The sequence below is a fragment of the Heterocephalus glaber genome, unplaced genomic scaffold (assembly GCF_053883595.1).
Source record: "Heterocephalus glaber isolate CG9 unplaced genomic scaffold, H.glaber_assembly_v1.0 deba00001606, whole genome shotgun sequence".
NCBI lineage: Eukaryota > Metazoa > Chordata > Mammalia > Rodentia > Bathyergidae > Heterocephalus > Heterocephalus glaber.
In genome coordinates this window covers 5863118-5887786 of record NW_028258377.1, presented here as the reverse complement: position 1 = coordinate 5887786, position 24669 = coordinate 5863118, and the positions used below count along the sequence as shown (strand labels likewise).

At 36.5% G+C, this 24669-nt stretch overlaps 1 protein-coding gene across 4 annotated transcripts in view; it reads left to right on the top strand.

Moving 5' to 3' along the window:
• Positions 1–197: 197 nt before the first annotated feature.
• The window catches only part of Ap3s1 (adaptor related protein complex 3 subunit sigma 1), a 66104-nt gene continuing 41632 nt past the window's right edge, over positions 198–24669 (top strand). For all 4 annotated transcript variants that reach the window (XR_015444716.1, XM_004836171.4, XM_004836172.4 and 1 more), the window contains exons 1-3: positions 198–400; positions 20884–20975; positions 24513–24624. Coding sequence is in view for 3 of the 4 variants with exons in the window: in XM_004836171.4 (XP_004836228.1) it covers positions 332–400; positions 20884–20975; positions 24513–24624 (273 nt within the window). In the remaining variant the exon portion in view is untranslated. The remainder of the gene's footprint in view (positions 401–20883; positions 20976–24512; positions 24625–24669) is intronic.

Below are 24669 nucleotides of genomic sequence, written 5' to 3'. Positions count from 1 at the left end.
CATTATCGGACCTTCTGCCCTTATTGTGTCAGAAAATGCTTCACCGCTGTATTAAGCTTCAGGAAGCCGTTCGCAAACAACGTCTCCAGGGGCGCTACCTAGTAGGCACCCCCCCTCGGACTAGTGGACCCGGCTAGAAAGATTTCCGCTGTCCTTCGCGCCTGCCCCGCCCAGTCCCTCACCCTCGGGCCCCGCCCTGCTGCTCGGGGGCGCGCGCGCGTGCTTGAGGGAGGGGGCGGGTGGGAAGGACCGCCGGCTAGATCCCTAGGCGAGGCTCGCGTGCCCGCCCCCGCCCCGGCCCCAGCGCCCACCAGGTCGGCCCGGCCCAGCCATGATCAAGGCGATCCTCATTTTCAACAACCACGGCAAGCCTCGGCTCTCCAAGTTCTACCAGCCCTACGTGAGTATCCCGCCGCCGAGTCGGGCAGAGGGAGTTGTTGGCGACGGGCAGCGCCCGCGCGGCTTTCTCGGCGACCCTCGAGGCGCCGTCCGCGGCCTCGCGGGGTTGTGAGCGGGAGCCGCCTCCTGCTGCCACTTCCCGGGCGATTCCTTTGGCTGTGGTCGGGCCGGGGTAGTTGCCCGGCCGGGTCGGGCTGTCGTGCCCCGTGGCCTTCCGGGCCCCACCTCGACTCGCGCCTCCCCGGTGCCGGCTCCGGTCCGCGGGAACGGAGGGGCGGCCACTCCCCTGGACCGCTCCTCGCGCGGGGCTCTGGCTGCCGGCCCGGCGGCCCCTGCGCTCTGGAAAGCTCTTCCCGTGTGCTTCCCTACGCTGCCCGCTGCCCGGGCGACTTTCGGGGTCTCCTGTCACGGTGTGAGGTCAAGAACCTCCGGGCTTTACCTGCCGGCTGTGAATTGCGTTGACCACTTGGAGCTGTGATGCTACACCTGAAAGTTAACGACTTAAGCTTCCGGTTTGTCATTAGTATTTTACTAAGGGATTTTGCTTTAATTTTTAATTTTTCTTCTACTTGTAAAGAACAGTGGTATTTTTAAAACTCTTTTAGAGCTGTAGATACAGGTCAATATTGTTAAGTGCAGGAGGTTTTACAGTAGTAATTAGCAATTTATAAATGGTTGAGAAAGGGTTGTAGACTTACATGCTTATCCGAGGGCAGAATTCGCCACTAGGTAAAATTGGGCTCTCAATGGTAGGATTAATTTGCAGTATAAGTATTGTGTTGGATTGAGGCATTTTGCTGAAGCCAGAAATGTACTTTCAGTGTTGAAACTGTGCCAAGACTAACACTTTTATGCAGTTAAAGCCCAGATGGAAATCATTACTGCCATTAAAAATTAAGTGTGAAAATGTCAGTTTGCCTACAATGATAATGCATTATGTGGAGGTGTTGGTTGAAGTGCGAAGTCTTGAGCTTATTTTTATTTCCTTAAGTAGTTTTGCTTTTGCTGGTGATAAAGAATATTTTCCCTTAGGGCTGTGTGGTTTTAATTTAGTATGACCTCAATACTAATGCTCTTTTTAAAAATTCTACACAAATTTTAATACAGAATAAAACTACTTGATCTTTCTGAGTGGAAATAAATGCCATTAATTTTATTACACATTTCCTTAACATGTTACTAGCCTTTGTTGAAGGAATCTTCTACTTAATTATTTTACTAGTGCTATGCATTTGCAATGTAGAAAAAGCATGCTTCAACAGTGAAATTGAATTCAAAAGTTTACTTTTTTGTAACAAATTTAGCAGTTAAATATTATTTTAAACAATAGGCTCATTGGCTAATCCACGATAACTAACTATCCTTGTAGTGTAGAATATAACTGTCTTTTGAAATATGGATTTAATTTGAAAATTTAGGACTACAGCTTTCTCTTGCCTTAGTGGAAAGAAGAATATCCTTTGCCAGTTAAGAATATCCCTAACCATCGAAGGTTAACGTGGGAAAAGGCAGTTCTGGCAGCAGGGGGAACTCTGGTAGCATTTTTGGCTGTTTCATGAGTAGCTGTGATGGTTGTGTTATGAAACTACAAGGTATGAAAAGATCTACTGACTATATAGAAGTGAGATGCCAGAAGCTGTTTCTATATATTAACCTTTATAAATTGGATTTTGTGAAGAGTATATTTAGTTTTGTCTTTTGGGAATAACAAGATAATTTACATATTCACTTCACCCTTTAGATTGTAACCTATCAGTCTGTCAACAAATACTCGCTTCTTGCCTTTTATGTTCAGGTGCTGGAAATGATCAAATAGATCTACCTCCTTCTCTCGGGTGCGGGGGTGTAGACACAGCCAGTAAAAAGTATTGTAGACTGGGTAACATGCCAGCTAACAATAAATGCTATGTAAAAAATAAAGCTGGGCAAGGTGGTAGGGAGTGTGAGGATAGCTATTTAGAATAGGGTAGCCAGTGAAGTTCTCACTGAGAATACCAATGACAAAGGAGGTTAAGCCAGTTTTGAAGACATTGGGGGAAGAACATTCCAGGCAGAAGAAGCAGCAAATGCAAAGGCTCAGAGGAGAGGGTGCCTGTTTGAGGAACTGACTGGCATGGGATGCCCAGACTATGTCAGGAAAAGTTATAGTACGTTCTGTTCTTACTGCCTGAAATGTCTTCTTTCATTGCCATATGTCCAAATTCAGCATCTTGCTGTAGGCCAGTGGAGGGGAACCCGTGGCATGGGTGCTGCCACAGACACCCAGAGGCCTCTGGGTGGGCACCTGAGACAAGTCACCCTTGCCCCAGCATCACCCCAGTAGCTGAGCATTCAGGTTTTTTTTTTTTTTTTGGTACCAGGGATCGAACTCAGGTCCTTGCGGTTGCAAGTCAGGCGTCGGAACCACTGAACTAAATCCCTGGCCCCAAGCATTCAGGTTTAATTGCAGCATTGGCACTTTGCAATAAATAGGTAGGTTTTGGGTTGCAGTTTGGGCATTTTATCTCTAAAAGTTTGCCATCCCTGGTCTAGGCTCAGCTCAAATTTTAGTTAAGCATTTACTGAAGTTTATCGTGCTGCAAGACTTCTTTTTAATAGGATTTTTCTCTTAATCCTTATGATGGAAGGATATTCTGCCCCATTGTCTATAATTCCTTGGAGCTTCTTCTATCCTGTAGAATCCTTGAAGGAAGATATCAGGTATATTTATATCACCCTCATCAAGCAACACTCAGTCTTGAATGTGGAAAATTATTACTGAATCTTTGCTAAATTTGTTCATTTAGAATCTAGCTCGGGATAGAGTTTGGATTGGAATTCCTAAATGTCCTCCTGACCCTTAAAATTTAGTTCTTCATTAACCAGAATTTTTAAGAGTCCGTGGTTTCAGCTCAAAAGTAATGGTGGGTTAGCTGTTACTTCATTTTGTAACTTCAAAGAAGTACAGTGGTGCCTTGGTTCACAAACTTAATTTGTTCTACAATTTTGGAAAAGATGGCCACGTTTGTGTTTGTGTGGGAAAGATGGCTGAGGTTGTGTTTGTCACTGACTCAGAGTTTGCAGACAAAAGCAAAATTTTGCCAAACATTTCTGTTTGCAAACAAAGTGTTCCTGAACCAAATTACCACTATGTATCCAGACATACAAGCTTAAATATTTTGTAGTGTCTCTTATATGAGAAACCCAAAAATAAAAATAAAGAGCAAAGTAAAAGACAGATATTAGGAAATCGGTATACAGGCTTTTTCAAAGGCACCACTGTACTTCTTTGAAGTTAAAAACTGAAGTAACAGCTAACCCACCATTACTTCTGTGCTGAGACCATGGACTCTTAAAATGTCTGGTTAATAAAGAACTAAATTTTAAGAGTCAAGAGGACATTCAGGAATTCCAATCCAAACTCTATCCCAAGCTAGATTCTAAATGAATGAATTTAGGAGTACCAAGAGATGGACGGGGTGGAGAGGGGAAGAGGATGAAATTAAGATGTGTTGTGTACATGTGCCAACTTCCCCATAAGAAATGTAATCATTGTGTACCACAAACATGTACTAATATAAAGATTTTAAAAATATATATCCAATAAAATTGATGGTTTTGCTTCATAAATAATTAAGCAAGGTCTAGAGATATGAGTGAGCGAACAGTTCTGTACCCTAATAGGACCCTGAGGTTTGTGTCCAACAATAATAGTGTAACAGTGCATGGTTTGAAAACTTTTTAAACCTTTTGTTGACCTATGTCCCCTACTGCATTGGATTGTCATTATTTATACTCCCTCAATGTGCAAGTACAGTATAACAGCTTAATATGTTCATCTCTATTTGTCCTGAGTAATGTATATGTTCATTTCAGGCTGTAATAGGTTTTTAGCTTTGATTTTACCTTTCAGCTATGTCATGTGTGAGAAGTCACACATCTGTTCACTAAACTGAATTTTTGATTCATTTTGCTAGAGCCAGGTAGTAAGAATTCAAGATCAGACTCAGTGTATCCCTTTTTGTCTTTTCTTTTATATCCTTGAACTGTCACTGCAGAAGTTCAAATGTTTTTCTTGGTTTGCCTCTTTGAATTGATGCCTAACAATAGCAACTTGGCAACAATAACCTCTAGTCTTTTAATAGTTGTCTGGCAATTTTTGTGTATTACTGAGACTTATATTCCATAAATAAGAAATAGTTTTACATAGCTATCAAACAAAGAAATAAACCTTTGGATTATGATTCCTGTGTTATTAGTGAACTGTAATTTATCTTTTGGTGAATCACTATACTAATGTAGAAATGTTTTGTGTTATATGAGTTGTCTTAGTTTTTTCTACAGTCATAAAACGTGTATATATACATTTGTGAACGTATGTGTGGACATGTAAAATCCAAGTAGGAAAATTTCTAAATTGTAAAGTACATGTTTTCTCATATTTGTTATAAACTGCATCTGATAGAGTTGTCAACCAAATGCAAGTCTTACAAGGAGTGCTGATGGTTCCTTTTTAATTTTTTGAAAAATTTAACAAAAATAAAAAGTATTGAATATATAGCTTTTTTTTAAAGCCTTAAGAAAGATACATCTATGTATATTGATGTCTTTTAATGACTATATAATGTGGCAGATAGAATAGTTAAATTTATTTCTGTGGTCAAAGTGTAATTATGAGTGTTAACTTGTTACATATTAACAAAGTATTTCTATTTTTTGTTAAGAAAATTCCAAGTGATTACTTTCTTTCAATAGTGGCTAGAATGCTTTTGGCTATTTAGAGATTTATGTTACTTGACTCAAAGGCTTAAAAAGAAGTATGTATATAGTAGGAAGTGCAGAGGAGTAGACAGATTCCAAAATTATTTGATTTTGCACATCATTGACTTTATCATCATAAATCCAGTTTCTTCCTCTTTCTTTACTCTTTGTGAAATTCCTGTTAGCCAAAGGCTTATTTTCACCTTGTCAGTTCAATGCAGAAAGAGAGAGTGCTCTGTTCCTTCAATTCTGGAATTTGTCCTTTTTTCCCCTTTAGTCTAGTTAGATCTATCCAAGACCAATACTAGCTAACCTTAACCAGAATCAACCTCGGAGCTGAAAATGATAGTGGAAACACAAAGTTAGTAGTGTGTAAAGATGATAGAGAGGATTGGATATTGGGTTAATAAACCAAGGGTCCACTATTCTCTTTTTTAAAAATTAAAAAAGATATATTGTTATTAAGGAAGAGGTGACGAAATTTGTCACTGTTTACATTTATAATGTATATGTTTTATGCATGAGTACATTGTGAAATCTAGCTAATATATCCGTTGTCATTATTCCCTATTTATTAACTTCATTTTTTTCTTTTCAGTAGATAATATTTTTCTTTTCTGTAATTTTAGATTAATTCTGAGGTTGTTAATATCAGCAACAGTTTTTTAGAAATATGTAATCTGGAACATAACACAGTAGTCTTAATTCAGAGTATAGTATTCCTTATATAAAAAGATCATTGAAAAATTAAAATTCCTGATATGGTCCCAGTTTTTATGTGTAGTATTTTTGAAGCTTTGCTTTTTAAAAATTAAGATTCAATCTGTTGAGTATTAAATAATAAAGGAGAAAATAAAACCTTCCACGTTATTATGATGGGGGCTGTCTTCCTCGTTGCTGAGACACAATACCTGACACTCACAACTTAAAGGAGGAATGGTTTATTTTGGCTCACAGTTTGTAGAGATTTCAGTCTGTAGTCAGTTGGCTCAAAGGCAGGGTGGCAAAGGAGAAAGAATTTATGGTGTGGCAGGCAGGAAGTACAGTGGCATCAGGAGAATAGGAAGGATATATACATAAATACATACATACATGCCCTTCCACCCCTTGCCTGCAGTGACTCACCTCTTCCCACCAGGCTTCACCGCCCCAAATGGCACCCAGCTGTAAGACAGGTCCACTATCACACACCCGTGATCTAGTCACCTCCCAAAAGTCCCACCCACGCATAAGGCTTGGGGAGAACATCTAGATATAAGCCGTACAGAGGAAAATGTTATAATTACTATAGGTCATTTTTGGTCTTTCTAAACAAAGGAAAAAGGTTGTGGCTAGATTGAATATATATATTATGTTCTTTAGGTCGGTCACTAATTCTTAAATTATTTGTTTTAAATTTTAAAAACTGTTTTGGTCAGTTTTTGGAAAATAGTGAAGTTTACGATCACAAAGGTCATCCTTGACTTTACCACACAGATCTGCATTAATATTTAGTATTTAGTATTTTCTTGTCTTTCCAGAATTTTTGAATGAAGAAAGTACACCTTCTATTCATTAATAACAAAATAACTGGGCATGTTTACACACGCCTAAATTCTCAGCACTGGGAAGGCTGAGGCAGGCAGGAGGATCACCATGAGTTTGAGGCTAGCTCAGGCTACACAGTGATTCAGGGCCAGTGAGAACCTGCTTTAACACATACATACCCACACACATGCAATGCATGCATGAAAGCTGGTAGATTTACTAAACATTTGTGGCTTTAAGATAATTACATTGTTTAATGACCCAATTTACATACTTTTCTGTGGTTTTTTTTAAACAAAATTGAACTTATATATGTAACTAGAATATATCAGGGTTTTCTTTTTCCAAAAGAGATTCTTCCAAAGTTTTATTGGGAAGTCAGTTTATTCTTATCTTTAGTACTTGTAGTCTTCATATTTGTGTATTACAAATTTCTTCACTGCTTCTGATAATCTAATGTAATTTTGAGTGTAGACCATCTAGAGCTCAGTTCTTTTCTGCCTCTTGTTAAATAACACTCTCACTTTAAGATAAGTTACATATGTTCTCTCCTCACCTATTCTGCCCAGTCAGCCTTCCCCAACCATAGTGTAGGTAAACTTTCTTTGCTGAAGTATCTAGGAACTCTTAGAAGGGTATTGTAGTATGAGAGGAATCAAGGGCAGTTCTAACAATATTAAAACCTAGAGTAGAGGTACTGCTAGATTTAGGCTACCGAAAGGAGTGGCCACTCTGGAAACTTTCTGACCTATAGCTCCAGTGCCCTCTTCTCTCTTTCCCTGCCCGTATTCTTTCCAAATATTTACTAGTTTGTAGGGCCCTGTTATGCCTTGTATCTAGATCCCCCTCTCCCCCCAAGCCTCATGCAGTGGTACATACATAGGTAGGGCTTTACAGAGGTGAATGGATCTAGGGTGTGTGATGCTGGGATTAAAGCTGTGATGTTGGGATTAAGGATATGATACTGGGATTAAGGGTGCCCCACCTTGTATGTGGATGGCACTGCCCAAAGGGCAGGTATGCCTGGATGGAATATAAAGGGACAGGAAGAATGCAAGTTGCTGCTTCTGCTGCTGCTTTGCTTCTGGCATCTGCCTATCCTGCCATGCATTGGAGTGTTTCTTCTGTGATGCCCCTCTGCCATGCCACACCCTTCCTTGAAGCCAGCCCATTATGGACTGAAACCTCTACAAATTGAGCCGGATAAACTTTTCCTCCTTTAACTTTGGTTGTCTGGTATACTGTCTCAGCAAGGAGAAAAAAACTAAGACAGCCCCTGTTGTAAGTAATAATACAGTGATAAGACAGTAGTGAGAGAGTTTACATTCTAGTGATAGGAGATAGGTATTAAATTACATAAGACTGTGATTGGCCTATGAAGAGAATGAAATCTGGGCACTGTGATACATACTTATTGTTACACCCAGCGAGAAAGAACCAACCAGAGACTGATATTAAATCCACACAGGAGTTTATTACCAGCCGGGACCGAGCTGAGCATCGGACTTGAGCCCGGACTGGGGGAGACAAACATGTTTTATACACCTTTGAGGCCAACAGTTTCTAGGCCCCCCTATGGGATAGAACTAGTAAAGCAAGCAAAAGGTACCAAAACGGAAAGTCCTGCCCTTAGAACATTTGTAAAACAATAGTTGATTAATTGTTTCTAAAAGGCTCTCCAAGGGCAGGAGGTTTCTAAGCTTCCTCCTTTTAAGTTCATCTAAAGGGCAGGCAGGTGGATTGTTCAACAATATGGAGTTGCTTTTGCTAACTAGGGTCCTTCACTTATAATCTTAGACACTTGGGAGTCTGACACAGGAGGATTGCACATATGAGGCCAGCCCAAGCAACTTAGACCCTGTCTCAAAACAAAACAAAAATAATCGAAAAGGGCTGGAGATGTATTTTCAAGCTCACCTTATATATGTGAGGACCTACATTCAATCCCAGCACGAGGTTAGCGGGAATGAAATGTGGACTGATGAGTGAGAGGTCCTTATATTTTAGGTAGAATCATCTGGGAAATCCTCTTTGGACCTGAAGATAGGTCAGGGAAAAAGACATCTTCCTCCATACTCACCGCAAGAAAATATACTTCCGCAAGAAAATATTTTTCCATGAAACATAGATGTATTTTATACTGAAGAATGCCTGTTTAGAAAAGGCAGTGATTCTCTGATCAGTTATTTTTCTCTGCCCAATTATCATTAGATTCTAGTGAGATAGGAGTGCTAGTCCAAAGAATGAAGGCAAAAGTGAATGTTTTACTTCTGTACAGCCTCTATGCTAGTGTTATGGCTTGTGTCTAGATGTCCTCCCAAAGCCTCATGCAATCTTTTTTGAAGGTAACTAAATCTGGAATGTGTAATGCTAGGATTAAGGGCGTGTGATTACTAAATTGTTACATGTGACTGATTGGTTTGGCACTGCCCTAATCCCTGGTAGTGTGAATAAGATAAAAGGAGCAGAAAGATACTGTTAACGGACCTCTTGTTGCTTTTGCTGTCTTCCACCACCATAAGTTTCTCCTCTCTGATGTCCCTCTGCCATGTGCCACTGTGCCTTAGACCCAGCTGATTATGAACTGAAACCTCTTATGAACTGTGAGCTAAATAAAACCCTCCTCCTCCAGCTTTGGGTGTTGGATATTTTGTTTCACCAACGGGAAAAAAGTATCACAGCCAGTGAGACCTGTAATCCAGTGAATTCTACTCTGTCTTATGTGAAGTAACATGGCACAACAGAAAGTTTATTTTTTGTAGACCTCTCACAATCTTAATTTTATGTGAAACCCACTTACAGCACCTCCATTATTTTGCTGAGAAACATGTCTTTCCTGCCTTGCTTTGAAGCTGGTGTAATTACAAGAATTATTGTTAGTTATTGTTTTCTTTACTACCTAGAAGGAAAGGACTCTTTCTCAATAGTTCAAGTCCAATGAATAGTATAGATTCTGTGTGCTAAGTAAGTGGGGAAGATTGTCAGTTCATCCCACCACATATATATCCTTTTATTTCCAGCCATTAATATACCTTGTGATATAAATAAGTAATTATATATGTGTGTATGTGAATATATATATATGAAATATATATTATTTATATAATGTGTGGGAAGGGGTGCTGGGAATTGAATCCAGGGCTTCCTGAGTACTGGCCAAGTGCTCTACGATTGAGATATACCCCCAGCTCAGTAACAAAATAATTTTTATCATAGTTTTTATAATATCAAACTAACCATTTAAACCATTTTGAAGTATACAGTTCTCTCTGGCATTGAGTGCATTCATATTATCCCACTTTCACTACTGTCATCTCTAGAATTTTTTTCATCTTCTCCAACAGAAACTCTGTACATATTAAGCACTCTCTGTTAGCTTTCCATTGCTTTGACAAAATGCCAGAGATAAATAGCTTAAAAGGAGGAAAGATTTATTTTAGCTTGTGATTCCAGATCTTTCAGTCTGTGGTTGATTGGCTTTGTTAATTTTGGATCTGTGGCAAGGCAGACCATCATGGCATAGTGTGTGTGGCAGATCAAAGCTGCTTTTTCTTCTTGGTGGCTAGGAAGCAGAGAGAAAGGAGGGACAAAGGTCCCAATATTCCCTTCAAGGGGTATACCCCCAGTGACCTCACTTCCGTCCACTAGCCCCCACTTCCTAAAGGTTGCACTACTTTCTGGTAGCACCATGGGCTGGCAACCAAGCTGTAGGCACCTGGCCTTTGGAGGACAATTAAGATCTGAACCATGACACTCCCCATTCCCTCCTTATTTTATCTAAACCCTTCCAATCACGATTCTACTTTCTCTATGAAATAGACTATTCTAGCAACCTCATGTAGGAGGACTTATAGAATATTTCTCCTTTTTTGACTGACTTACTTCATTTAGCATGTTTTCATGGTTCAAAGGTTGTAGTATGTATCAAAATTTCATTCCTTTTAAAGGCTAAATAGTATTCTTTTGCATGTAATGGAAACAGGTTGTTTAGCTATTCGTTTGACAATGAGTACTTTGGTTGGTTTGACCTTTTGGCTGTTATGACTAATGCTGCTGTGAACTTAGATGTACAAATATCTGTTCAGGTTCTTGTTTTTATTTATTTTGGGTACATAACCTGAAGTGGAAGTACTAGATCATATTACCGTATGATTCTATTTACTTCTTTGTGGGATCACCATGTTATCAAACAGCTGGGGTTCTTTTGCTCAATTCACATAAAAATAATAAATTGTCAAAATGCAGCTCCCTGATGTTAGCAGCTCTGGCTTTTGCGTGCCAGAGTCTCTGTGCCTTTATTTACAGCTCTGAGCTTTAAGTACCAGTAACTTTTAGGCTCTTAGTGTTACAGCTCCTGATGATTTCCAGCTGTCCCTTCCAGCTCTTCAGGAGCTGGTGCTCAAGGCTCCCTTGGGCAGCTTTCTGAAACTCTTCAGCAATGTCCACTGTTCTGGAGCTCTTGCACTTGTCTGCAGATCTCCACAGGCTCTGCATGTCTCTGAGGGTTGCCATAGATCTCTGCTGCTGAGCTCTTCAGGAATAATAGCCCTTACTATAAGCAGCTCTTTCTTTGTTTTGTTTTTTGGGTTCCAGGGATCGAATTCGGGACCTTTTGCTTTCGAGGTGGCGGAACCACTGAGCTAAATCCCCGGCCCAAGCAGCTCTTTCTTAATTCGCCCTGCTCAACCCTCTTTACCTGAGATAAGAATCCTGAGTAGCCAATAGGACTACGTGAGAATCTGTGCTCTTAGCACAGGGGAATAGTACCCTGGAGGAAGCACACCTGGACTGACCTCAAGAGTGTGAGGGAATACTGATTATGTAAGAAAAGTCCATACATAGTTTCCTGAATTTTGCATACCTATTGTGGAACTTCTGATGTAGTGTCAGAAAGGGCAAGGTCATCTGGAGAGGTTATAGGGTAGAGTCATCTGGGATAGGTCCTTGTTTCAAGCCTGCTGCTTGAAATAATATCTTCTGAAACAGCTTTGTAATGCCTGTCCTCCTCTGACATGATGACAGCCCTGGGAACTGTGGAAGAAGTGGCTGCTTGACAACTTATGCCATTTCCAGGCTGAAGTCAACTGCTGCTTTTAAGAAGTCTTCAAGAAGGATGGCAGTCTTAATCAGAGTCCATTAGTATTTGAGATTTCAGGGATAATAGCAGGGTCCTGGTTTGAACCTTTTTTTGCCCTGTTAGGCATAGTCCTCCAGCTGCTCCTCAGAGTTGGCTGTAGGGGCCTGCAGCAGGGGAGGGCCCTTGCACTCGGCTCATCTGTGGCTCCTGTCATGTCTGCATGAGTGAGCTACAGTTGCAGTTGCCAAGGCAAGCAGGTGACAGGAAGAAGACAGGAACTAGGACCTTCCCCATCACCCTTGGGGAAGCAAGGGAGAACTGGAAGAGTGACTGTCAATGGTATCACTGTGTTTGATTGTCAGAGGGAAAAGGGAGGGTTTTGACCTTTTTTTCAGTCTCAACCGTATTGTTTTCTATAGGAGCTGGAGCATTGTGTATATGTACTCGCCAGCAATGCATAACATTCTAGTTTCTCCACATCCTTGGCAGTACTTGTTATTTTCTGGTTTTTGGTAATAGCCATTGTAATGGTGTGAAGTGGTATCTCATTGTGGTTTTCATTTACATTTCATGTGCTTATTGATCTTTTCTGTGTCTGGGATAAGTGTTTATTTAGCTCCTTTGCCCGGTTTTCAATCTGGTGTTTTGTTTTTTTGTTGTTGAGTTGTAAGAGTTCTTTATTTGAGTATCAATCTTTTATCAGATACGTGATTTGTAAATTTTTTTTTTCTGTCCATTGTGTCCCTTTTCCCTCTATTGATAGTGTCCTTTGATACACAAACATTTTTAATTTTGGTAAGTTCCAAATTATATATTTTTTCTTTTGTCACTTTTCATGGCTACATAACACTGTATTTTGAATAAAATTTTTTATGAAGATTAGGAAAATACTTGTAAAACTTGGTACCTAATAAAAACTGAATATCTGTATCTAAATTAATAATAAAAGTTTTATTGTTACTTCTACTTGCTATTTTGGATTTCCTGTTGGAGTGATTATGTAGCCAATGGACTATATACAATCTAGAGATTATTCTCAAGTACTTTTCATTTCCTCAAAATAGATTGCCTCTTTTATTTTTCTTCTCAAAGACTCAGGTGTTTAAATTATGTGGACTCTGTTTTGGAATAAACTTTCTTCTTATTACAATATACAAAGTCTTCTAGGATTTCCAGAGAAAAGTTTTGTAGGGAGACTTTATAGCAGAAGTGAAACTGTAAGACTTCTTTACTTCATTAATAATTAGCTAATCTTTTAAAAATATCTTAATGAAGATATAATTTATATACCATAAAATCAGTCCATTTAAAGTATATAATTAAGTGTTTTTTAAAAACTATACCATGGTTATGCAACCATTAGCACAAACTAAGTTCAGAACATTTTCATCAAATCAAGAGAAACTAGGTACAATTAGCATTTACTCGTCCAGTCCCTGGCAACTGCTAATCTTTCTGGCTCTACAGATTCGTCTATTCTGGACATTATGTATAAACATAATCACGAATGCTTGCTTTGGCAGCACATATACTAAACATAATCATGAAATTCACAGTCCTTTTTGACTAGTTCCATTCACCTAGCTGATGTTTGAGAGATTCACCCATGTTGTGGCATATAGATTATTCCTTTTTATGGCCCAGTAATATTCCATGATATGGATAATGTACCATGCCTTGTTTTCCATTTATCAGTTGATTGTCATTTGGGCTTTTTCTCCTTTTTGGCTACTACAGATAATGCTCCTGTGATCATTCAGGGACCAATTTTTATCTGAACGTATATCCTTATTTCTCATGTGTATATATCTAGGAATACAGTTCCTCAGTTATTTGGTAATTCTATGGTTATATGTGTGAAGAACTTCCAGACTATATTCCAAAACAGCTATACTATTTTACATTCCCACCAGCACCCATGGGGGTTCCAGTTTGTCTACATCTTCACCAAGTCTTATTACTGTTCATCGTTTTGATTGAAGCCATCCTCGTAGGTGTCAAGTGGTATCTCCCTGTGATTTTGATATGTATTTTTCTAATGGTTGTCTTCCTGCCTCACCCTCCTAGAGTGCTAGGCGTGTGCTAAATTTGCTGATGTCACTTGCAGCATACTGGTTTTGAATTTTTATGTCATCCAGTTAATTTTTTTTTGCTTGTTCTTTTGGTGCTTTATCTAAAAAAGCTGTGCCTAAACCAGGGTTACAAAAATTTGTACTTGTATTTTCTTCTAAGACTTTAGGAGTTTTAGATCTTATGTTTAGGTCTGTGATCCATTTTGAATTATATTTGTGTATGGTGTGAAGGACTCTATAACTTTATTCTTTTACATGTGGATGTCCAATGTTCTGGTCCATTTATTGAACATTTTTTCACCATTAAACTGTCTTAGTACCTTACCTCAATCCTACCAACCCCCACCTCCCTCAGATCTCCCTCACTTCCCCCACCTCCTGCCAAATTTTATCTTGTCCTTGGAGTTCTTAGACCAGCTGCCACCATGGTTCAGACTTTATTTCAAATTCTGTCACCTTTTCAGTTTTTTATTAAAAAAGATAGTAGAATCTTTGCCACTGAAACTGGGAAAGAATATGATACATGATGGTTTAGGGCAGTGATGGCAAACCTTTAGGAAATTGAGTTCCCACACTATAACCCAAAACCCACTTAGTTATTGTAAAGTGCCAACACTGCAATTAAACCTGAATATTGAGGTTTTAGTTTAGAAAAAACTCATACATTGACATCTTTTGTCTTGAAAACACAATAACACACAGAGCCACTGGTTTAGGGTATTAATAGCAGTTGCCATTTATTTAGCACTTTCTTTGTTATGCTAAGCATTTTGGTACATTGTAAGGGAAAATACTGGAGGTGTTTTTTGGTGTAGTTTTCGTGTTTGTTTAGTGGAACTGGGGATTGAACCTTTGCAAGTATGCTGCCTCTGAACTACATCCCTAGCCCTTTTAAAAAATTTTGAAATATTATCTCACAAAGTGGCCCAGACTGGCCTTGAATCTGCAGAGTGGCCTTCAATTTGTAATTCTCCTGTCTCAGACTCCTGAGTAACTTGGATTGCAGGCCTGTCCCACCACCTGTGGCTCAGAGGGTTCTTCTCTGAAGAAATGTAATGAAGCCAGGGGCCTTGGTGTTACCTTTGACTTCCGTAATCCTAGCCGCTCTGCGAAGTGGGGGTGACTGAGGCAAGAGCTGAGTTTGAAGCCAGCCTGGGTAACACAGAGAAACCCAGTCTAAAAAAAAAAAAAGAAATAGCTAATAAAGTTTCTGTTGTGATGCTTTGGTCCCCCCTTGTTTAGGATTTAAGAGCAGTCTTATCCTGATTGTTGGTTCCTTACATATTTATGGTAAAGCGGGTCCTGCGCAGATACACCAAGTCACCAGCCAGATTTCCTACTTGGTAGAAACCTGATCCCCCAAAAAACAAAACAAAACAAAATTTATTGAATTTTCTTTGAGGCCTTTTTCATAATTCCTAAATGTTGGAATGCTCTGAAGCTTAGTCCTTAGACTTTTTCTGTTCCTTAATCAGAATGAAGTAATTATTCTTCACGTATTCCCTTATTTTGTTGATTTCATGCTTTCATCCAAATTTTTCCTTCTGCCTCAAAGGTCATGTAACTTTGCATTCCCGATTGTCTCTGAATTTTTGACTATTTTTAAGGCCCTTTCTAGCTGTTACTTTTCTTTGAAGATGATAATCTTACTGCTCAAAATCGTTGTTCCTCTTTGACTTCTTATAGATGTTGTTTATACTGCTCTTAAATCAGAGATTATCCTCTAACTTTAATTATAAAGGTATATCTTTTTTGGAATATAAAAAGCCAAGATAGTCAACATTAAATAAAATTTAATTACATTTGTATTTTATTTTTTTATGTTAAGTCATAAACTTTTTCAGAAAAGGATTTGTTTCTCTTTCATCTTGATAATCTGTATTCTTTTCTTTTTGGTACCAGGGATTGAACTCGGGACTTTGCACTTGTGAGGCAGGCGGCGGAACCACTGAGCTAAATCCCTGGCCAGTAATCTGTATTCTGATATCTAGTGAATTAATGAATGATGAAGATAAGAATATTTAATGTCTGTTTAGAGAAATTTTTTATTTTAAAGTTCCTTTTTATGACTTATGCATAAGATCAGAAAGGAAACATTGGAAAACAAAATTTTATTAGTAGGTTTTTGAATTTTTAATGTATATTTTTGTTTTGCATCAGTGCTTTAAGAAATATTTAAAATAATAAAATGCACTACCTGTATGTAACTCTACTGACTGATGTAATCTATGGGTTGTGACCAACTGAAATATATTTCTTGACTTTTGTTATGAAACTGTAGTGTTAGGAAAGCTGATCAGCCTGAAGCGAGCTCCAGGCTTCTTTATGAAAGCTGTGAAATTAAATTGATTATTAAAGAAAGGGAAATAGTTGAATGTCAGCAGAGACTTGATAGGCTTTATCTAAGCTTAGACTTTGTGTTTAGATTCCAAGGCATTCTTTCCTATATTGATTTTCATTTTTAAAATGTTTTATTTTTAATTGACAAAAAGTGTGTATATTTATGGGGTACATTTGATATTTTTGTCTGTATATATCGTTTAGAAAAAGTGATTCAGGCTAATAGAATATATATCATCTCGCCAATTTACTCTGTGTGTGCGTGCATGTGTGTATAAAACACTGACCATCAAAAATCCTTTAGCAGCCAGGCATGGTGATGCACACCTGTTATCCCAGCACTTAGAAGGCTGAGACAGGAGGATTGCCGCATATTCCAGGCCAGCCTGGGCTACATAGTGAGTTTAAGGCCAGTGTAAAATACATAGTGAGATCCTATCTCAAAAAAAAAATTAAAACCTTTTTATCAGTTTTGAACTACACAATACACTAATTGTACTCACCCTGTGGTGCAATAGATCACTAAAACTGTTCCTCCAGTGTAACTGCAGTTTTGTACCCTTCGATTAACATCTTGTCTCCTATTCTTCCCCATCCTTCATCCAGGAATAAACTCATATAGTCTGGTTGCTAATTCTGTACTCTGCTCCCTCACTTCCTAGTTTTTAGTTTATCCATTCATAGATATGCATAAGTTAAAGAATCTAGTAGTCCATAATTTATTATAAAAATAACTGTCCCTTTCTCATAGATAATTACTTGATTATGGCAGTATTTATGTACCTGTCTCTAAAGAACATACTTGTTTTGCTGCCTCTTTTTTCACTTGTAGATATTATTATTCACTTCTGCTGTTGAACATGATTATTTAGCTCTTCGCCCTTACCACATCTGATTTTGAGCCCCCTCATAGTTATTCATACTTTTGGTTAGACCACTATTCACTTTTTACACTGATTATATAGGCATTATCTTCATTTGAGCCATTGTTGCAATTTGTGCTTAGTTTTTTTCTTTCCTAACATTTTCTTTTCCTTGAAGATAATTGTCTTTTCCTTTTTGCTTTTTTTTTTTTAAATTTACTTAACACTAATTTACATCTTTGCCAGCTGTCTAAATTGTGTGCCTCTTCTCTTTGTTATAAACGGTGCAGGAGAGGCCACTCCGGCACAGGATTTATGAGAGAAAAGGCTTCATTTCGGTCTGGGTGTGGACAGAGACTGAAATGTGGAAGATTTCAGCAGCTAGCTAGGAGGGGTGGGTTTTATGTGAGAAAAAGGCTGGATTTATTGTCTGGATGTAGACAGGGCTGAGATTCTGAATGATTTCAGCAGCTAGCTGGGGAGGAAACTAAGTTTATATTGGGGTCGAGAAGAGACTAAGGAATCTGGAGTGGAATGTTTATGATTGAGGATGTAAGGATGGTCTTAATACTCGGCTCTCCAGCTCCAAGGAGATTGTAAACTTTGTCCTAAATTTTCTTTCTGGCCATCTGTTCTGTTTACTGAGAGTAGCCTGTTTTTGCTGTGAAGGTTTCTTTCAGGCCAGGTATGACACCATTTATTTCATGTTCCTGAAGAAAATTCTTTTGACTAGGACCCATCTGTACAAGTTATATGCTAGTCATACTAGAATCTATTTTGCCTGTTTCCTGTGTTGGCTGTTTAACTGCTTGATTTTACAGTTTATTGTTTATTAAACTATCATGCTAGAGCCAGTAGCTTCTTGAGAAAAAGGTCTGGGAGATGGTTTTTATATAACTTTGTGGAATACAAGTATAAATGTCCGTTTTCAAATGTGGAAATACCTGTCAGCAGTTCAGAAAAGAGGACAAACTTCTTTTAGACACTGAAAATGTAAGATAAGAAAATTAAAGATTAACTCCATGGTAACATAGTTGAAACCCCAAGAATAGTTAAGATTATTCAGGGGACACCATTTAGCACTAGATGAAGCCTGGAAAGAGGTGGGTAGGAAACAAGCACATATAAGAAAGAGAGCTGCTATCTTATACATTGCTTTTTCTCTCCTTCCTTTCAGTGTTTCTGTGAAATAGTGAATAGATACAAAATACTTATTTATTAGATATTTGTAAATAATATCCTAACTACAGTATGTATTTAAAAAATTACAAATACTGTACTTTGAAGACTTTCTGTTTCCATCTCTACTCAGAGATAACCAACATCCTGATTTACTGGCGGGGGTGGGGGGTGGGCTGGTGATCAAACCTGGGCCTCCTTGCACATTCTAAGCAAGTGTTCTACCACAGATATATACCCCTAACCTCACTGAATTTTAAAATCATTCTCTTGTTTTACTACATATTTTTTGTTCTTAATTTATTGTTGTTTTGTGGTTTTGAACTTTAAAAAAATGATAGTAAATATATTTTGGGGGATTTGATTTTCTTAAAAAATTTATTCAGTTTTTGAGATTTATTCTTGGTATTATATCCAGTTATAATTATTTTTATTCCTGTTTAATATTTCATGCATGAATAAGCCATAGTTTATGTACACATGCTAACATTGATATTCTGTTAATGTAGAAAATTACATTAATTTTTTCTAATATTAAACCAAACTGGCATTAATAGAATAAATGCACATTGGTCATGATGTATAACTTTCTGTAAAAATAAATTTTGTTTGTTAGTGAGATTGGCCTGTAATTTTCACTTGTCAGACCTTTCTTATCTAATCTGAGTGTTAAGTTACCTTTATAAAATGAATTGGTGTTTTCTAGTTTTCAATGTGCAAGTCTTGCATATCTTTGGTTAAATTTATTTCAAATAAATAATTTTTTGGTAAGATTCTGAATGGGATTTTTTTTCTTAATGTTTTTTGGTTGTTGATTGCTAATGTATAGAAAAACAGTGGATTTTTTTTGTTATACTGTATTTCTATTTTTCCACTTCTCTAAATTTACTTAGTAGCTCTACTGGTTTTTCCACTAACTGTTCTTTAGGGTATTTTGGTATCATGTTATCTTTGAAAAGAGGTTTAGTTTTCCTTTCCAATTTGTTAGACTGTTGGGGATTTTTTTGTTTTAAGAGCATGCTTTTAGTTGATGATTTTTTTTTGAGCTAATTGTAATATAGTTAGGTAATACAATTTTTGTGAAACTATTTTTTCAGACTTCATTACTCATTCCTTTGATTTTCTTATAGTTTCATTTTTTTCACTTAAAATACGTATGTCATTAAATAATATATTGTTTAGTTTTGCTTAATTTGAATTTTATTTAAATGGAATGGTTATGTATCATTTTGGTATTTGCTTGTTTTACTTCTGCTATGAATTAAATTGTTTCTTCCCAAAATTCAAATGTTGGAGCCCCACCTCTCAATGTAATGGTATTCAGAAATAGAGTCTTTGGAAAATAAGTCTAGATGATGTCATGACTGTGGGACACTCTTGATGGGGTTAATGACCTTCCAAGAAGAGATACTGAAGAACTTGCTTTTGGCCCTTCCCTTGCCATGTGTAGATAAAGTAAGAAGACTGTCATCTGCAAGATAAGAGGAGAGCCCTTCATCAGCAATGACTGTACTGTACCATGATTTGGATATCTAGCCTCCAGAACTGATAGAATGTAAATTTTTTACTTAAGCCACCCAGTTTAAGGTATTTTGTCATGGTGCACTGTGCTAAGACTATGTTTTCCACATTAAGATTTTGAGAATCATTCATATTTAAGAATATAACTCATTTTTTAATATGATTTCATTGTATACTATACCGTAATTCCATAATTATGTGAATGGTGGACATATAGATTGCTTTCATTTTTTTCCAGCCTTTACAAACAGTGCTTTTGTGAACATTCTATGTATCTCTTGGTGCACAGGTTAAAAAAGTTTCTTATATCTATAATTGGCAAGATTCAGTTGCTTTTAATCTTCAAAAACGGATTTCATATTATTTAAACTAATATCTCGGAGTAAAAATGCTAGTTAATAAAACTTTTCCCAGGTGGTTATACCATTACCCTCCCACTGGTGGGATTGTTTGGTTCCATATATTTTCTGAAGATTGGATGTTGTCACCTAGCAGTGGAGCTATCTCATTGTTTTTAAAATTTGTATCTAAGTTACTTTTTTCCTCTTCATGATTTTGCCTAGTTTTATGTTTTGTTTGGCAAGCCAGTTGTTTTTACTGTGATGTAAATTTAATATTTATTGAAATAATTCCTTTTTTAATAATTAAGTTTATTGGTACATTTTAGGTATTGAAACAATCTTGATTTTAGATCATGCTTATACAAAAATGAGTAAGATGGACTCTTAAACTCAGTCTGCATTTAATAAAGGTTAAACTTAATTGGAAGCTACAAATTTCTGTTTTATTCATTCAAATATAGATTAAAAACATGAATTTCTTTTATGTCTCTGCTTCCCTTTATTCATTTGTAAACCAGTGGACTTTTACTAGTTGATATCTAGTTTCTCTTTTACTAATGTTTGAAATAATCTATTTTTTTCTTGTTGACTTTGAAACTTAGTAATAAATTACTTTTATTATAGTAGTAAACTAAGATGTTGACTTTTTTCTTTTTCACTAGAAAAATGTCATGTTTTGCTTCTGTAAAGTATAATTTAAGTCATTTCTCAAAGGACACATCTCTTAGATGGATTTCCTAGACTGATATTACTGCCTTGTATTTTTAAAAATGCTTTTAAACTTATAAAATTGATCATAATGTATATGAATTATTTTTTCTCAGAGTGAAGATACACAACAACAAATCATCAGGGAGACTTTCCATTTGGTATCTAAGAGAGATGAAAATGTTTGTAATTTCCTAGAAGGAGGATTGTAAGTAAAACATTTCATAGACATTTCTAATTTTTACTGATTAAAATATATACTATTTAATCCATTTATGGTAAAAAAATTTTATTTCAGTTAATTAGGTGAATTGTCACCTATGTTAGCTATAAATCTAGTTCACGTTTTTTTTTTTTAAAGCTATACAGTCATCCTAAAAATTTTTAAGAGCATTTTATATTTAGGTGGTATATTCATATGGTAAAAACTCAAACATTGTAGAGAAATATAAAATATTAAATGAGTCTCCCTGTCCCAACCTTAGTCTTTCTTCCCAGTTTCTTGTGTATCCTTCTAGAACATTTATTTTGCATTTAGTAACGTAAAAGTACAACTTTAATCCATTTTACATATTAAGATCACACTATATGCTCTCTTACATCTTGCTTGTTTTTGCTTAGTATTTTTTTAAAGCTCTTTCTGTAAACACAGAATAATCTCATTCTTTTAATGACTGTACAGTTTTTTAGGATGAATGTTCATAAAAATTTAAATTATATCTTCTATTATTAAAAATTAGGGCCGGGGATTTAGCTCATTTGTTCCGGTGCCTGCTGTGGAAGGAAGCTCAAGGTCCTGAGTTTGATCCCCGGTACTGGAAAAAAAAAAAATAAGAGTAAAGTCTTATTTTTAAATACATCTGTACATCTGTCTACATACCTATAATATAAATTCAGATTCAGCTAATAGATTTTTCTACCTTTAAAATGAATAAGAATTACTTGTACTCTTTATTTTCTTTTTTTGAAACGAGGTCTTGTGGTGTAGTTCAGGCTGGCCTTGAATTCACTATACAGACCAGGCTGTCCTTGAACTTGCAGCAATCCTCCTGCCGTGTGTGGCCTTCCCAGTGCTGGGACTGTAGGCATGTGCCACCACACCTGGCTCAAATATTATAAATAAATACTTTTTGGGGGGAAGGGTTGAGACAGAGTCTTTCTGTGTAGTTCTGGCTGGCCTTGCAATCACTATATAGCCCAAGCTAGCCTCAAACTCATGTTGATCCTCCTGCCTCAACCTGTCAGGTGCTGGGATTACAGGTGTGTGCCACCATGCCTGGAAATAAGTACTTTTAAATTATGGATTCTATGAAAACACTTTACTGTCATGTTTTCATAAATATTTCCTCTCCTGTTTATATAATTAATATACTTAAAATATGTCCTTATTAAGAATTAAAACTAAACTTTAAATGAGTATCATTATGAATCATGAAAGATTAATCAGAGAAGTCTAGATTTTCCATATTTTAATGTATATGACGTGGGTTGTGAAAAAATTGTTCCAGTAACAGAACCTGTTCTTATCTGATCATAAATTTTATCATGTAATGGGGGCTGGGGATTTAGCTCAGTGGTTCCTGCGCCTGTCTTGCAAGCACAAGATCCCAAGTTTGATCCCCGGTACCAAAATAAATAAATAAATTTTATCATAGAAAGTTTACTTGAATGTCTTAAGGTTATATCATATTGTACATAAATGTGTAATGCATACTTATAATTTGGAAGTTATTTTATTAACTTGAGGGTTTGTTAATTAATGAGATGAGGGTTTCACTATGTGGACCAGGCTGGCCTCCAACTGGTGGACTTAAATGTCTCAGCCTTGCAAGTGCTAGGATATAAGTCCATGATACCATGCTTGGCTGAGTCTTGTACTTTAATGGCTGAGATAAACTGTGCCTACTTCTCTTTTTGAATTTTACTTTTCTCTATCTCTTAAACCACTGTATGAGTTTCGTTGTCTTTGCCATTATCATCACTTTATCTCATCTTAGCCTCTTAATTTATCTTACAAGAAACTTATTGTCCAGAACAATGTGTTGCATGTAGTAGACATGTAAGAACCTGGTTGATGTAACTACTGTTTGAACTAGAAATTTTATGGCTTGAAATTTTCTAACCTTATAAAAAGTAGGAAGTAAATATTGGAACTGAAATGAGGTGACATGTGGATTCGTCCTAGTTTGTTGCTAAAAAGCTGGTTTTCTTATTTAGGTCCCTCAAATTCTTGGACCTTAGTTTTCTCCTCTAAACTGAGATTTGGACTAAGATGATTTCTAAAATTTTGTGGTTATATATGGTGTATTATATGCCATCTAAAAATTTATATCCCCATTATACTATAAGTTAAAGATGAAATTTTATTTTTAAAGGCATGACGTATACTTGACATTTCAATATCTGGTTTCTTTTAGTAACTTTATTGGCCATCTTGAAACTTAACAGTTTTCAAAAGTTTGGTCTTCTTTTTTTTTTTAAAGCAAAGCAAAAGAAAATATTAAATTGCTGATTCAGGATGAAGTGAAGCCTACTATTTTTACTCTGTCTCGGAATAATTTTAACCACAGTCAAAATATAATCTCAGAATCTAAATTACATTTAAATATATTTTCTAGAAAACTGGCATAGTAGAAATTCTTAATTTATTTCAGCAATCACTTCTACTTTTGTTATTGGAGGACACAGAAGTAGTGTATACTTAGAGAAGTTGCTTCTATGGAATTTGGAAGTTTAATGTTAAATTTACTAAGAAATATGTACTATTTACCTGTGTTAAATTGTTTTACTGTTTAACTTTCAATAAATTTAATCTTGATTTTAAATTAGGTTAGTGTAATTTAGAAGTCTTTTGGAAGGTGAATTTGTTATTGTAAAATTAACCACGATATTAACCACAATATAGCTAAACTATTTGGGAAAACATAAGATGTCTGGAATAATTCCTAAGTTACTATTTATAAAATGCTGAAAATAAAAGCATTTAATGAAAGAACTGAGTATCTCTTAGCTCAGTTTCCTTGCATTTATATTTCAAAGTGATGTTTTTTGGAGAAGATATTGATGGTAAATTTAAAACTTAAATGTCATTCCTTTTTGTTTTGTTTTGTTTTGTTTTCTAGTTGGTAATCAGTCTTAAGCTGTGTAACTTACTGTGACCTATGGAGTTAAATCTAGTAAGCACTTACAAATCCCCTGTGATCTAATTCTGTGGCCTATTTCTTTGACCTCTTGTTTACTAATCTTTTCCACTGGCTGCCTTCTTCTTCCTTGAGGTTGTTACCTTCACTTGAAACACTCTTCTCTAAATTTTTTGTGGCCAGCTCCTAACCATTAGACCAAAGGCTGAATGTCACTTTCTCAGTACCCAGTCTGAAGTAGTGAACCCCTCCATATGACATTGTCCTGTTTTGACTCTCCATGTCGCACTTTATAGTATTTGATAATTTTCTTGTTGGTTATTGCTCCCATCAGTATCTGGCACATAGTAGTAACTCAGTAACTGAGTAATTTTATGACTGAATTAATTAAAATTAAACACTGACTTCACTGGCTTCTTTTACTTGACATTTCTAAAGAAAACAGCCATCTTAATTAGTTTCTGAAATAATTTCACTTTAGTGTTACGCCACTGTTAACTTTTCATTTTATAAAAGGCTTTTAAACAAATTGTTAGTTTATTTGAGCTAATGAAATTGTTTTGCATTTGTTCCATATAACATTTCGATTTTGTTTTGTCATTTAGATTAATTGGAGGATCTGACAACAAACTGATTTATAGACATTATGCAACACTGTATTTTGTCTTCTGTGTGGATTCTTCAGAAAGTGAACTTGGCATTTTAGATTTAATTCAAGTAAGTTAACATTTGCCTTTTACTGTGTTAAATAACAGTTTTGCA